General features: G+C 38.5%; 1 protein-coding gene across 1 annotated transcript in view; it reads left to right on the forward strand.

The window, feature by feature from the left end:
* Window positions 1-16,856, forward strand: part of LOC103258926 (serine/threonine-protein kinase MRCK alpha-like) — a 57,319-nt gene that overhangs the window by 10,007 nt on the left and 30,456 nt on the right. Inside the window, exon 7 of the mRNA XM_021711618.1 lies at window positions 9,222-9,332. Within this exon, the coding sequence (XP_021567293.1) occupies window positions 9,222-9,332 (111 nt within the window). The remainder of the gene's footprint in view (window positions 1-9,221; window positions 9,333-16,856) is intronic.

The following is a 16,856-nucleotide window of genomic DNA, read 5'->3' on the forward strand; positions in this document are numbered from 1 at the left end:
AAGGAGTGTGCCACCAAGATCCCTTGAATGTGCAGTTCACAATAGGGTTGGTGCTTCTGTAAGAATCGAATGCCCTTGTTGATCTGAGAGGAGACTCTCAACTCTTGTCCACTGCTCACCTCCTCCTGTGTGGCCAGGTTCCTACAGACTGCTACTGGTTTGCATCTTAGGGGTTGGGCATCCCTACTCTAAGGTGTTCTTGTAGGCAAAATTCTAAGTGATCCTTAAGATACTCGCCATAAGGCGGGCTCGGTGGCTCAGCCTGTAATCCCACGCTTTGGGAGGCTGAGGTGAGTGGATTGCCTGAGCCCGTGGGTTCGAGACCCACCTGGGCAACTTGGCGAGACCTCATCTCTACAATAAATCAAAAATTAGCTGGGTGTGGTAGCGCACGCCTGTAGTTCCAGCTACTTGGAAGGCTGAGGTGGAAGGATTGCCGGAGCCCAGCAGGCAGGGCTGCGGTGGCCGGGAGTGGCCACTGCACTCCAGTCTGGGTGACAGAGTGAGACTCCAATTCAAAAAAAAAGATACTTGCCACATGGTATATACACTCTGTGAAACTCTCTGCCCTTGGGCATGGGTAGGGCCAGCAATGGTAGAAATCAATCTCAATAAACCAACAACTGAACTGATTGCAGGAGAACAAAGTACTCCAGTAGAAAAATAAAAAAGATTGTCAGGGTAGGTAAAAATAAAATCTAACGTGTTATTTATAAGGGGAGCCTATAAGACATAAGTATATAGAAAGCGTTTCTATAAATTAAACATTAACTGAAAGAAGACTGATGTGAATATGTAAATATTATATAAAATAAATCTAAGGCAAGAAAAAAAATCATTCCTGGAGATACAGAAACTATGATAGAAGGTTACTTTAGCTTGGAAGTCATACTAATTTTAAATATGTGTGGACCAAATAATGTGGACTAAAATATATAATGTGAAAATGGACAGAACTACAAGAAAAACCAAACAAATCCACAATAATAGAGGAAGATCTGAACACACATTTTTCAGTAATTGATATAAATTTTTGGATAGAATGATTAAGAAAATTGACCTAATGGAAAATATAGAACAGTACTCATGGTGAATACTGAATGGATTTTCTTTTTAAGCCATAAAAACATTTTAAAGAGATGATGCTGGATTACAAACGACATCTCAACAAATTTCATGGATTAAACTTATGAAGAATGAAGAATATGTTCTCTGACCATAAGGGAGCTGTTAGAGAGAAATATTTTGCTGTATACATTACATTTCTATGTGCAAGCTAATAAATATATTTTAAAGTAACTCATGAGTCAAAGGAGACATTCTTTTTTATTTTTATTATATTTTGTTTTAGAATTGTGGGTTACACATGAGTATTTGCTTATGTGTGCAGTGCGTGAAGGTGAGGTCTGAATTTCTAATGTGCCCTCTCCTCCCATAGTGGACATGGTACCCAGTAGGTGCTTTTATATCCCTTAGTCCTCCTCCTTCCCTCCTTTCTTTAGAAGTACCCTGTGTCCTGGGCTTTCACCCATGTGCCCAATGTTCAGGGACCACTTGTGAGTGAGGGTGTGCGGTATTCGGTTTTTTGTGTGATAATTCACTTAGAATGATGGTCTGTAGCTACATCCATGTTGCTGCAAAGAACATGATCTTGTTCTTTAGGGCTGCATAGTATTCCATAGTACTATATTTTCTTCATTCAGTCCACCTTCAGGGGGCCTCTGAGTTGGTTCCATGTTATCTTGCTATTGTGAATGATGCTGCCATAAACATACATGTACAGATGTCTTTTTGGTAAAGCAATTTGTGTTCCTTTGAGTAAATTCCCAGGAGTGGAATTGCTGCATCAAGCAATAGCTCTAGTTTAGGAGAAATTCTAATGGAGAGTAGAAAACAGCTGGAACTGAATAATCACAAAAATACTACACATCAAAACTTATAGAATGTAGGTAAATCAGCATTTACAAAAAATTTATAGCATTCTGTCGATAAAATAGAAAAGATGTAAGCTTAAAAAGTTAATTAATGAAGCATACAAGGGGGAACCCCCAAAACCCAGAATTTATTTACACAAAATTGTATATTTATTCTTATATGCTTAAACTTCAGTCACTTTCAGAGTTCTCTCCATCTGATGTAACACACCTACTGAAATGCTTTTTCTACTGCTCAAAACAGTTTTTGAACTCATCAGTACACATGTGTTTTAGTGCTTCTGCTGCTTTTTATTTCACCTCTTCCACTTTGGCAAAACCTTTCCCTTTGAGGATTTTTTTCATCTGGGGAACAACAACAACTAGGGGTGAGATTGAGCAAATAAGGTGGATGGGAACAGGGGTCATGCTGTTCTTGGTCAAAAATGGCTAAGCACTCAGCGTGATGTGGGCAGGTTGTTTGTGTAAATCATCCCTCATGAAATGGGCAAATGTGTTGAAAGAATCTCCAAAAAAAGACTGAATGAATGGGACTGCCAAATGCAGTCTTTCACAACAATGCTAGCAGGTACACTGAGGCCGATGGGTTCCTAGAACACTTACCTTACAGGTTAAGTCTGTACTACAAGGAGCCCACCCTTTAAAAAAATAATTGTTTTGGGGGGATACCACTTATACACTATAAGAAGGTACAGAAAAAAATGCCAATTAAAAACCAAAGAAGGTGAAAGCAGAAAATAATAAACACAAAAGCTAAAATTAATGATTTAGAAAAGTAAGAAAAATTGAATGAAGTAGTAAAACCAGTACTTGACATCACATAACCTGCCTAGGTTGAAACAAGAAGAAATCGAGACCCTAAATAGACCAACAACAATCAAGGAAATTGACTATGTCATAAGAAAACTACCTACCAAAAAAGCCCTGGACCAGATGGCTTTCCAGCAGAATTCTACAAGACATATAAGGAGGATGATACCAATCCTACTGTAAATATTCCAGGTGATTGAGAAAGATGGAACTTTCTCCAAATCATTTTATGAAGTTAACATCACACTGATACCCAAGCCAGGTAAAGACCCAACAAAGAAAGAGAACTATAGGCTAATATCTTTGATGAACATAGATGCTAAAATTCTCAACAAGATCCTAGCAAACCGAATTCAACAACACAACTAAAAAAAAATCATCCATCATGATTAAGGGATGCAAGGCTGGTTCAACATTCGTAAGACCATAAATGTAATTAAATACATTAACAAACATCAAAACAAAAACCATATGATTGTATCATTAGATGCAGAAAAAGCTTTTGAAAAAATCCAGCACCCCTTCTTGATAAAAACCCTCAAACACCTAGGCATATGTGGAACATACCTCAAAATAGTAAAAGCCATCTATGAGAAACCCACAGCCAGCATACTTCTAAACAGACAAAAATTGGGACCGTTTCCCCTGAAAACTGGAACAAGACAAGGATGCCCATTCTCACCCCTCCTGTTAAATATAGTTTTGGAAGTCTTGGCTAGAGCAATCAGAAAAGAGAAGGTGATCAGGCGTATCCAAATAGGAAAAGAGGAAATCAAGTTATCTCTCTTTGCAGATGACATGACTGTATACCTTGAAAACCTGAGAGAATCTGTCAAAAACCTCCTTGCACTGATAAAGGACTTTGGCACAGTCTCAGGGTATAAAATAAATGTGCAAAAGACAATCACATTTCTTTATACTAATAATAAACAGAAACTCAAATAAAAAACACAATCCCATTCACAATAGCCACCAAAAAAAGAAAAGAAATACCTTGGCATCTTCCTAAACAAAGACATGAAAGACCTTTACAATGAAAACTACAAAACACTGCTCAAAGAAAACAAAGATGACACAAACAAGTGGAAAAATGTTCCATGCTCATGGATTGGAAGAATCAACGTTATAAAGATGTCCATTCTACCTAAGGCAATCTACAGATTTATGCAATGCCTATAAAATTACCAGCAACATTCTTCTCAGATCTAGAAAAAACAATACAGGAATTCATATGGAAACACAAACGACCAAGAATAGTCAGAACAATCCTCAGAAAAAAAAAAAAGCAGGAGGTAGCACAATACCAGACTTTAAACTTTACAAGACTATAAAGCTACCATAATAAAAACAGCCTGGTATTGGTAAAAGAAAAGGCATATAGACCAATGGAATAGAATTGAGATTCCAGAAGCAAAACCTCAATTTCTCAACCAACTCATCTTCCACAAAGCCTCCACCACCCACCACTGGGGAGAGGAGAACCTATTCAGTAAATGGTGCTGGCAAAACTGACTGACCACATGCAGAAGATTCAAACAGGACCCCTATCTATCCCCATACATAAAAATTAACTCTAAATGGATCAGAGACCTAAATGTAAAACCTCAAACCATAAGAACTTTAGAAAATGCAGGATACACCCTTATGGAAGTTGGGACTGGCATTCAATTTCTGAGCAAAACCCGAAACACACAGGCAATAAGAGATAAGATAGACAAGTGGAACCTCATTAAACTGACAAGCTTGTGCAAAGCCAAAGAAACCATCAAAAGAGTAGGGAGACAGCCCATAGACTGGGAAAAAGTATTTGCCAACTCCATGTCTGACAAAGGCCTAACATCTAGGATCTACAAGGAACTCAAACATGCTGAAAAGAAAAAAACAAACAGCCCCATTACAAAGTGGGCAAAAAATATGAACAGATACTTCTCAAAAGAAGACATATGAGCGACCAACAAACACATGAAGTGTTCAACCTCACTAGTCATTAAGGAGTTGCAAATTAAAACTACACTGAGATACCACCTAACTCCAGTCAGAATGGCCATCATCACTCTATGAAAAAGATACCTGCACATGTATGTTTATCGCAGCATTGTTCACAATAGCAAGATCATGGAACCAACAGTGCTGTCCATCAAAAGAGGACTGAATTAAAGAAATGTGGTACATATACACAGTGGAATTTTACGCAGCCATAAAAAAGGACAAAATCATGAACTTTGCAGCAACCTGGATGAATTAGAGTTTAGAGTACTGAGTGATCTTTCACAGAAACAAAGATCAGAGTATCTCATGTTCTCATTCATAAGTGGACCTTGAACAACTACCGCAATACTATAATAAAAGGATTGAAACAGTGGCTGGAAACTACTGTGGGCGGGGCAGGGAGGGGCAGGGAGGTGGGATTAATGGTAGTCAATATCTGTCTGGGTAAGGGTGGGCATACCTCATCAACAAGGGTACCTGCACAATGAATATTTGTATACCTAACCTTTACCTGTACTCCACAATTTTAAAATAAAAATATATATCATTATAAAAAAAATTAATAAAAATGAAAAACATATGCCACGGTTCATTAATAAAAGCAAGGAAGAAAGGAAAGAAAGAAAACAAACAAACAAATAAATGAATGAATGTAACTTAAAACCAGTATCAAGAATGATAAGAGTGGTCAGCATAGATGGGGCAAATAGTGAAAGATAACAAGAAAATGCATAACGACTTTAAGCTATTTTAAAATATGAAATATCTCATATAAAGCTATAAAAGTAATTTGAACAAATTATTAGAAAATATGACTTTTCAGAATCAACTCAAGAGAAAAGTGTATAAAACATGAATATGATATGGTTTGAGTAATGCTCAATTGCTTTCCCTTGATACTGATAAATCAAACAAGCAGGGAACTGGCAGAAAGAAGTTTATTTCTGAATTCGAATCTAGGGAGCAGAACTGGACTTGAGGTCTTTCTAAAATGGTTCTGCCCACCCGTCAGGCCTCGCAGTCCACTCCTATTGTCCAAAATTGTCAGTAACTATACATTCGCCACAAACCAGCAGAACATTGTATAGAACTTAAGTTACAGCTGCATTTTACATTTAGATCGCGACATTTAAAGAAAGTTTACAAAGCCTAAGACTTCATGCATGGCAAAAGTTATACAAATCATAAGACTAATGATTACATTGATACTATATTGTTCAAAGTTATGACGATTAAAAAAGGGAGTAAATAGGGATTTACATCTTTGAGCATAGTCTGCAGGGAAGTTAAGGATCCCCTGAAGCTACTACCTGTGAGAGCATAGAAGACAAGCAGGCTCTCAAAAATGTGTTCAGGAATGTGCGGGAGCGCTTGAACCTTTGCCATGTCCTTCTCTAGAGACTGTGGCAATGTGAACAGACATTAGCAGTTCTCTGTATCAAGTATTCCTATAATCATTAAAACAGTTGAGTCTGCCATTAAGTATTTCCCCCACAAATCCAACTCCAGGCCCAGAAAGCATCGATTAAATGTTTAGGAAGAAATAATTCCAATTGTACACAAGATGTTCCAGGAAATAAGAGAAGAAGAAACACTTCTGTGAGTGAGAGGGAACTCCTACCTGATGCTTGAGCTGGGACATCAACTTTTTTCTTTCCAATGTTTTCAAACTGAAACATCAGCTTGTTTTGGTCTCAAGTCTGCTGGCTTTCCGATGGGAACTTGCAGGAGTCCAGCTCCAGCCGGGTTCAGGGTACCTCAGAGGTGGAGATGGCGTTGGTGATTGGGGGGAAGAAGAAAGAAAGAGAGAGAGAGAGAAAGAAAGAGACTGGACCCCTGTCTAGTGCAGAAGCCGTCTATTGGGAATTACAACGGGTCTTTCATACACAGTCAGGTGTGTGAGGGGCGTTCCCCACCCACCAGATGTTCTTTCAGGTATAATCCCATAACAGATGTTAAACCTAATCCATGAAACCTTAATCCATGACTGCCTTTAAACCCTTTTTGTACTGCCTATAAACCCTTTTCATATTGCCTATAAACCTTTTTCGTACTAATACCAAGTTAAACAATTCTATAGAGACTTAAATACTTACTTTACAAACTAAAGTGGCCCATCCCAGAATGTTTGGAATGTGGCCCAGTCCAAAGTTCACAGTGGGCTACCTGCAAGTAACCCAGTCGCATTCTTTCAACAAAATGGCTGTCTTCTAAAACTATATTCTACAATTTATACCTTATTCAACTTCAGTAAATCCTAAGATCATGACCCAGAAGCCTGTGACCAATACTAAGGCTCTTAGATGTGACCTGAGTTTGAATTGTAAGTTGTGTGAAAGCCAAAACTGCAGTTTGCGGAAGAATGGGAGCAATGAGCTTCTAAAGTTAGCTTGTGTTCGTCCCAGTCTCAGAGTTTTTATGTTTTGAACTCACAGGAGCTTAAACTGGTTAGTGCTGAGTAGAAAGGGGGAGGAAATGGGGTCAATAGCTCCCGAACGCATCCTCGTGGTCTCAGGATCAACGGCCCTTCCTGATCCCTAATGCTCAGTGGGCCTCTGTGGCTGGCTCCCAACAGGAAGTGATTACTAAACCAAAAGTGGTTTCCTTCGGAGGAGTCTGGAGGTTGTGATTGGCAAGGAGCATCAAGGAATGTCGAGGTGTTGGCAGCTTTCTGTGCTCTGACTTGGGTGGTACTTTTGGGGTTTGCTACATTTTACACTAAAAAACAAATTTATGAAAAAAATGAAGAGGGAAATGACGCCAACAGAAGAGGTGGTGAAGCAGGGGAGATGAGTGTTAATGGTTTGCCTGTGGTCAGAGGTGAGGACGCAACTTGAGTTCACTTGTGCCAAGCAGTGTGATGAGAGCTGTCTTTGCAAGACGGATGGACACAGCCTCTTCCTCAGTGAGGCTCATAGTCCCACAAGAGAATAAATCTTTTGACAAGAAGTGACAGGTGTTTTTAAGTCCCAACCTTCAGTGTTAGGCTTAATTAATTTGTTGGGAGCCTTGTGGATATCTAAACTAATAGCCACATAGAATACAGTAGCAGGAACTAATCCACAAATAGACTTTTAAAATTTTTCACACCAAAGAAGCATCAATTAAACACAGATAGTCTCCAGTTTATGATGGGTCAACGTATAATTTTTGGATTTTCCAGTGGGCTTATCAGTATGTAACTCAATTGCAAGTTGAGGAGGATTTGGACTTAAAATGCTTCCACTTACAATTCAACTTTATGATGGGTTTATCAGGGTATTAAATGCATTTTCAACTTAATTTTAACTTACAATGCGTTTATCAGGACCTAACCCTGTCATGAATCAAGGAGCATTTGCATATGAGCAGAATATCATAATTTCATGACAGAGATCACATGAGTTACCAGTGAAGATTATTGTCCCCACCTTGAGAAAATAAACAGGATATTTGGGACTTAAGCCACATATTAGATGTTGCTTTGAATTGAAAACGAATCTAATAAGTAATTTACAAATGAGAGCTTTTTCTTTGCATATCATCAGTAATCTGCGACATATTATTTAGCCTGACTCTAAAGAGATTTTGTTCTGTTAGCCCAAGGCCATGCTTATACAAACCCCTGCAAATTCATGGAACTGTTTTACTGTGGTGGCTTTAAGACTAAGGGGTGCTTAGGCCTGTTATGTCCTTTCTTTAATTTCTACCAGCTCTCCCAAATCCCTAAATGCCCAATTAAAATTGCTGTTACTACCACCATAACTACTACCACTATCATCTTATGTACATTAAATATTAAGTGTAAAGAAAATTGAAAAACATTATCATGGTTCTACAGTCACATACAAAACACTGTGCGCACACAGTCCCAGGAGGGGTGCCCTGTAAGTCGCCCCACATCTTCCAACCAACCCTCTCCAATACAGAAATCTTGGATTTCTTCTGCATTACTTTTAAGAAACCTTATAACTTTGGAAATCATCAAATTATGCGCTCTATGATTTTCCAAACTAAGTCCAAGAAACGTCTTAGCACAAAAAATGCTGCCCACGGTGCCAGCATTTCTATGCTGCAAGGTAAGCAAGCGTTTTGTATCATAAACTGCAATGGTTAGTGACTTTTATTTTCACTTAGTATCAACACGTACCTTCAGGGACAGAATCTGTATCATTAGTTTCTAGTTCACTTCTCTTTTACCCACCCCGGGTGGAATCAACCTGTTCAAATTCTTCTGATACCTGCAATATTGTGCATGGAATAGATGGCTGGAAGGTGAAGCAGAGACGCTGCTCCGGGTGAGAGCCGAGTGGTGCCATCTAGATCAGCCTTCTGCCCACAGCTGTGGCGTCATGGCTGCGGCTTTGCACGTTGAAATGCTCCTAACAAGAATATTCAAGTTATATTTTCGTTACCATTGTTGGGAAATACCCATAACATTCATGATGTACCTTAAGAGCTGTGAATTTTATATCTCTTGAATTTTTTCCCCCTGATTTGTTTTTGTAGACTGATCCGGTAGAGAACGTATTTGCACAGAACCTAAAGATCAAGTTTTACATCAGTTCCAGGTCTACCTCTCCTTCCTCGCACAGTGGAGACGAATCTGACCTAGTCCAGGTGCCTCGCTGAGGAGTTCTGCTCCCTAACTTCTCACTCAAAACAACAGCAACAGCAAGAGGGGACGAATGAATCCCATTGCAAAGACAGACGGAGATTTCTCTCCTAATCAAATATATTGCTTAGTTAGGCAGTCTATTAGAGATTATTAAGTTGAGTTGGCCACACAGGAAGACAGTAAACTCAAATGAGAAAATTGTTTCTGACAATCAATGAAAAAAATAAGACTAAAACTCTATCTGCGCTTGAACAGTGGTCTTAATGAAGTGATGTTTTAAAGAGCTGAGAGTGTAGTTGTGTGAATTATGAAATGGCCAGAACAAGCATGGTACAAGGAGGGGACATGGCCCGGGAGGGACAATATCTTCATTATTTTCATTGCTTTAATTCACATTAAGAAATCGTGATATCACAGGAACATTTTATATAATCATACAATTATGAAGTCTGGCATTGCAAATAATTCGTAAGGTATAAAATATATTTGCAACGGCACTTCTGAAAATTAAAAACTATGTCATAGCCTCTACATAATAGTTCACGAAATGGTTCTTCATTGGCCCTTCATCTTAATCAAAAGGTGTGACCCTTCACAAAAGAAAATATTTCCTCTGGGAGTCACAGAGTTCGATGACTCTGTTCAGTTCTTGAGCTCTCTCTTCAAAAGGGGTCTTTCCCTTCTTTTTTTGCATCTCACTTATCCTTATTCGTAGAGGTTCTTAGTCCCCCACTTTGCAGTGAGACTGAAAGTTCTAACAGGGGCATGGAGCTTAGTCTGGAAAACTTCAGAGTGGCTCCCGGCCAGGCCAGACTTTATTTTCAAATTCTGAATGAATTGTTGACAAGTCTCTGAAATGTTGGTAATTTTATTTGACCTTGTTGTTTTAAAATTTTAATTATGAAAGAATAAAATTATAAATAATAAAAATGAGTATGAGCAGTTATACAAATTAATTATGTAAATAATCATATCCTAGTGGAAGCTTTAGGACCCATGCTGTTGCAAACCCACATGGCTACTACCCACATATTTAGCAAAACAGTTTGCCATTTTCATTTCATATATAAAAAAATTAAGACGACACTGAAATGGTTGAATCTATCTATCTAGTTGCATTCTGAGAGGTTGCTGTGTATCCTGAAGTGGGGTGTGATCTTCCTGTCTACTTTCTTAAGCTTGCAGACATAACCTTAAAGTGCACCAGACTGCCTGGTCTGCTTAAAACATTTACAGAAACATTATCCCTGTTATTTACCAGATTACTTTTCCACGTCATTTATCCCTATGGAGACAGTTCATTCATTTTAGCTGCTGAGTAGTATTTCAGTGTATAAATGTACTTTGATCAACATAATGATGCTCCCTTTGATGGACATTTGGATTGAATACATATTTTATATTACAATTTTCTCTTTTTTTAGATTAGAAAATATAGTTTATTTAGAAAACAAATTAGATAGAGAGAGAAAAAGAGGAGATTCATCTCCCCAAGGTAGAGGAGATAGCCAGAGCTAGGAAACATGGCCTGGCCATAACTCAAAGAGTACATGGCCACACCAAAGTCTAGTAAGGCAATGGTGGCTGACTGCTTGTGGTTGAGTCCTTTTAATCCTTTCCTTTGATGGGGGAAAGTCATTAAGGTCATTGGGTGGTGGTCTGCTCCATGTCATAAATTACAATTTTCTAATGTAATGAGTCCATTGAGACCTGCTTGTTGCTTGTCTACATGTGGGACAGTTTGTTAGCTATTGATCAGTAGAAATGCACATTTTTAGTTTAAAATTTTGCCATTATTGTGGTTTCATATTGTGAAGGCAATCATAAATTTTAAAGAAATATTGCAAATATGGTATAAGTTAATTTTTCTGGACTATTTGAAAGTTGCCATTTGATTTCACATCACCCCAGATACTTTAGTGCATAATTTTACACCCCAGAATATTCTTCTACATACACTGAATGCAACTATCATCATTTACATTGATGCATTACTACCATCTAATCCTCAGACCCCATTCACGTTTCACTGATGGTCCCAATGGTGCTCCTTATAGCAGAAGAATCAAGTTCAAGCTTATGTATTGCATTTAGTTGCCATCTCTTTGTTTTCTTTCAATTTGGAACAGTTCTTTAGTCTTTCTTTGATTTCATGATTTCATGACTTTGGACTCTTAATGGTCATAGGCTTGTTATTTGTAGAATGTCCTTCAATTTCTTTGGTTTATTTCCTCATGATGTGATTCAGATTATGCATCTTTGTCAGGAATAACACAGGAGTGATGCTTTGGTCTACTCATTGTATTCTAGCAGGTGACATATGACTATGATCTATTCCATTACCAATGATGTTCACTTTGACCACTGTAAAAAGGTAGAATTTTCTAGACCTCTCCAACTGTGAATTACTCTTTAAAAAAAATTTTTGTAATTAATGAGCGTTTTGTGAGGAGGCATTTTGAAACTGTGTAAGTATTCCATTACTTACCAAACTTTTATTTGTATCTATAATGGACTCATGGTTTCTTATTTTATTCAGTGGTTTGTGATCATTATTTATCTTGAAGTTGAAATAGTTGCATATGTGACTAGCGTGAACCACTTCAAGCATGGAGCCATACATTTTTGACCTGTCTCCATCATTCTTTGAGCACTTTCAATCTGGTAGAACAAACCATACCTGCTTACCTTGTATTGCCCCAGACATGGTTTTAGCCATTTCTTCAAGAAATACGAATAGTTTTTAGTGGATAATGGTATTTAGAAGTCAAGTTCTGGGTGCTGGATGTGTTCATTGGTTAAGTGCCATTATTCCAGGTGCTTTTATTGGACAGAGCTAGAGGAAAAAATTATATCAATATGTTTATGTCCATTTTGTGCTATTATAACACAATACCACAGGCTAGTTAATTTAAATGAATAGAAATGTATTGGCTCAAGGTTCTGGAGGCTGAGAAGTCTAGAGAGAGAGAGAGAGAGAGAGAGAGAGAGAGAGAGAGAGAGAAATAGAGAGAGAGAGAGACAGAACTGAACTTACTCTTTTATAATGGCTTTAATCTTTTCATGAGAGCAGACCCCTCATGGTCTAATCACCTCTCATTAAGCCCGCCTCCCAACACTGTTGCCTTGGGGATTAATTTTCTAATACATTCTTTTTGTAGGACACATTCGAACTATAGCACAGCCTACATATAGAAATCTATCATCTTCCTACGTACCTACTTGTCTACAAAAATGAAGAGTAGTGTACCTCTAGTCCCAACCCAACACCATAGAGTTTACTCTTCTCCCTTCCTATATCTATAACTCCCTTCTGTGACAATGAGAAATGCGCCTTTAATTATCTTCACTATACTTACTTATTTGATCAGTTCTCTTCTCTGTAAGCAATCTACCATCTCTATAACTAGTTCCTCTTTCCTCATGCCACGTGGGCTCTGCCTCCACCCCAGGCAACCCTTCATATGCACACCTTTCTCACCCTGCCTGGACAACAGGGTTTCTAAAGACCAATTTTCACACTTAGCAGCAGATACTAGAGTTCTGGCTTTCTTCTATCAAGCCAACACTGGCTGCCACTAGACATTTGAAGTTTTGCAGTTCTGATCAGTATGAAGTGGTATCAACTTATTACTTTCATGCTGTCAAGCAGAGGTTTTAATTCTAATACAGGAAAATGCATCAGTCTCTTATTGTTTATATTTTTGAATTGTTCTTTTTATAAATTTTATTTTAAAGATGTGGGGTACAATTCAGGGTTAGGTATACACATGTTCATTATGCAGGTACCCTTGTTGATGAGGCATGTCCCCCCTCCCCTGGCAGTTTCCCTCACCTGCCAGTTCCAACCCCCACCTTGATTGTTCTTAATAAAATAAATTTCTGTTCTACTCTGTTATTCTAAAAGTTCTAAAACATTTTCAAAGTTTTGCTTTTGACTTTTAGGTCCTTAATCCACAGGAAATGATATTTTTGTTTGCTATGAAATAGGACTCTAATTTTTTTCAACAAGATTTTTCGTTGCTCCTGCCCTATTCATTGACTAGTCTCTCATTGCCCTAATAGTTTGTAATATCACCTCTGTCAAAGTTCGGATTTACTTACTTATCCATATTGCAGTAAAATACGTACAACTTTAAAAATTTTGATATTTTAATTACTTTTAAGTATACTACTCAGTGATGTATTGTCCAACCATCACCACCTTCTATTTCCAAAACTTTTCCATCATCCAAAATAAAAAGTCTGTACACATTAAACAATACCTCCAAATTTCCCATCCTCTAGCTCCTGGTCACCTCTAATCTGACTTCTGACTTTATACATTTGCCAGTTAGAGATATTTCAAAAATAATTAGCTTCATACAAAATTTGTCCTTTTGTGCTTGACTTATTTCACTTAGCATAATGTTCAAGGTTCATCCATGGAGCATGTATCAGCGTCTCATTCCTTTTAAAAGTTGTGGTAAAATATACAAGACATAACATTTGTGTTTTAACCATTTTATCTGGTGGCCTTAAACACATTCCCACTGTTGTACAACTACCACCACCATTCATCTCTAGACTGTCTTCCTCATTCCAAACAGAAACTCTATATCTTCGACAAGAATTCTCCATTCCTCCCTCCAGCCTGCCTCTCACAACTGCCATTCTCCTTTCTGTGGCTGTGAGTTTGATTCCTCGAGGACTGTCATAGCAATGGAGTCTTACAAAATCTGTCCTTTTGCGTCGGGCTAATATCACCTTTTTTGTCCTCCAGGTTGATCCATGTTTAGCATGTATCAGAATTTTGTTCATTTTTAAGGTTGAGTAACATTCCATTATCTGGATAGACCACATTTTACTTCTTCACTCCTCTGTTGGTGGACATTTTGTTTTTACCTTTGGGCTGCTATGAATAATGGGGTATATAAATATCTGTTTGAGACCTTGCTATAAATTCTTTTAATAATATAACCAGAAATGAAACTGCGGAATCATATGATATCCTAATATAATTTTTGAGGAATTGCCAGTTTCCCTAGTGGCGGCACCATTTTATGTTTCTACCTCGGTGTGTGAGGGATCTGATTTCTCCACGCCCTTGCCAATTCTTGTTAACAATCCACTCTTGTTATAGCCATCCTAGCAGGTGTGACATGATATCTCACTGAGGCTTTGATTTGCATTTCCCTATAGTAATGTGAGCATTTTTTTCATGTGATTATTGGTCATAACTTCTTTGGAGAAATATCTATTTCACTTATTTTCCCATTGTTTAATTGAGTTGGGGTTTTGTTGTTGTTAAATTGTGGAAGCTCTTTTTATAGTCTGGATATGAATCCCTTATCAGATAAATGTCTTGCAAATATTTTTGTCCCATTGTGTGGGTTATCTTTTCACTCTTTTGATAGTGTCCTTAGATGCACTGAAGTTTTTAATTTTGGTAGAGTTCACTTCATCTATCTTTTCTTTGGTTGTCTGTGTTTTTAATGTCATATCCAAGATATAATCACTGAATTCAGTGTGGTAAAGATAAGCATTTTATAGCTTAAGCTCTTATGTTTCAGTGTTTGATTTATTTTAAGTTAATTTTTGTATATGATGTAACCTATGTAAGGGTCTAACTTCATACTTATATAATTTTCCTTCTCTCTAAATAACATTTTTTTGCAGTGCAGATCTACTACTAATAAATTCCCTCAAATTTTATCTGAAAAAGTCTTTATTTTTTTCACTGTGAAGAATAATAATGCATAGTACAGAATTCTAGGTTGGTGTTTTTATTTTTTCCTCTCAATTCTTTATTTTATTTATTTATTTATTTTTTGAGTTGGAATCTCACTCTGTCGCCCAGACTGGAGAGCAGTGGCCGCTCCCGGCCACCGCAGCCTCGACCTGCCGGGCTCCGGCGATCCTTCCGCCTCCGCCTTCCGAGTAGCCGGAATTACAGGCATGCGCTACCACGCCCGGCTGATTTTTGATTTATTGTAGAGATGAGGTCTCGCTGCCCAGGTGGGTCTCGAACCCGCGGGCTCAGGCAATCCACTCACCTCAGCCTCCCAAAGGCGCGGGATTACAGGCTGAGCCACCGAGCCCGGCTTGTTTAGTTTTTTTCTAATGCTTTTTCTCTTTGCTTTCCTGTTTTGGGGATTTCTTCTTTTTTTTTCCTTCTCTTTTCTTTCATTCTTTTTTTTTTTTGAATTGGGGTCTCACTCTGTCACCCAGACTGGTGTGCAGTGACACGTTCAATGCCACTGCAGCCTCGGCCTGCTGGGCTCAGGTGATCTTCCACCTCAACCTTCCATTAACTGGAGCCACAGGTGTTTGCTACCACTCCCAGTTCATTTTTTAAATTGTAGGGATGATCTTGCCAAGTTTCCCAGTCCTCTTGCCTCTGCTTTCCAAAATGTTGGGATGAGAGGCGTGAGCCACCACACCTGGCAGTTTTGGGGATTTCTGTTAGGACATCCTCAAGCTCTGAGATTCTGTCCTCAGCTGTGTTCAGTCTACTATTAAACTCATCAAAGGCATTATTTATTTCTGTTATAGAGTCTTTGACCTCCAACATTTTTTTTCTTAGAAGCAAATATATTTATAATTAGTGTCCTTTTAAAATGTAGTCTATATGTTATAACATATCCATTTATTGTTAATTACTTTTCATATTGTTTTAAAGGAGCCAAATTGACATAATAAATAGTTTGTAGAAACTGCTAGTAGATATTTAACTTACTTAAAATACGAGGGGGCACAAAAAGAATCCAGAATTTATTTTTTTTAAATTGTGTATTTCCTCTTCTTTTTTTTTTTTTTTTTTTTTTTTAGTAGGAATCTCATTCTGTCACCCAGGCCAGAGTGCAGTGGCACATTCAAGGCCTCTGCAGGTTCAACCTGCTGGGCTCCGGTGAGCCTTCCACCTCAGTCTCCTGAGTAGCTGGAACCACAGGCGCATGCCACCTTGCCTGGCTAATTTTTTTATTTATTGTTGAGACCAGGTCTTCCAAGTTGCCCAGGCTTGTCTCCAACCTGTGGGCTCAGGCAGTCCTCTTGCCTCCGGCTCCCAAATTGCTGGCATTAGAGGCGGGAGCCACACTGCACTCCGCTTTCTTCCATGTTTAAACCATTCACCTTCAAACTCCTCTCCATTTGATGCAATACTCCTATTCAGAGTTTTTTCTGCTGCTCAGAACAGTCTTTGGACCATCAATTTTGATACCTTTTAGTGCTTCTGCTGTCTTTGGGTTCACCCCTTCAATGTTGGCAAACATTTCCCTTTGAGGATTTTTTTCAACCAGGGAAACAACCTAGTAAAAATAGTTGCTAGCCGGGCTTGGTGGCTCAGCCTGTAATCCCACGCCTTTGGGAGGCTGAGGGAGTGGATTGCCTGAACCTGCGTGTTCGAGACCTGCCTGGGCAACTTGGTGAGACCTCATCTCTACAAGAAATAAAAAATCAGCCGGGTGTGGTAGCACGCGCCTGTGGTTCCAGCTACTCGGAAGGCTGAGGTGGAAGGATCGCCGGAGTCCAGCAGGTCGAGGCTG

This window comes from Carlito syrichta, unplaced genomic scaffold (genome assembly GCF_000164805.1).
Source record: "Carlito syrichta isolate Samal-C Ts95f unplaced genomic scaffold, Tarsius_syrichta-2.0.1 Scaffold302409, whole genome shotgun sequence".
NCBI classification, from domain to species: Eukaryota; Metazoa; Chordata; class Mammalia; order Primates; family Tarsiidae; genus Carlito; species Carlito syrichta.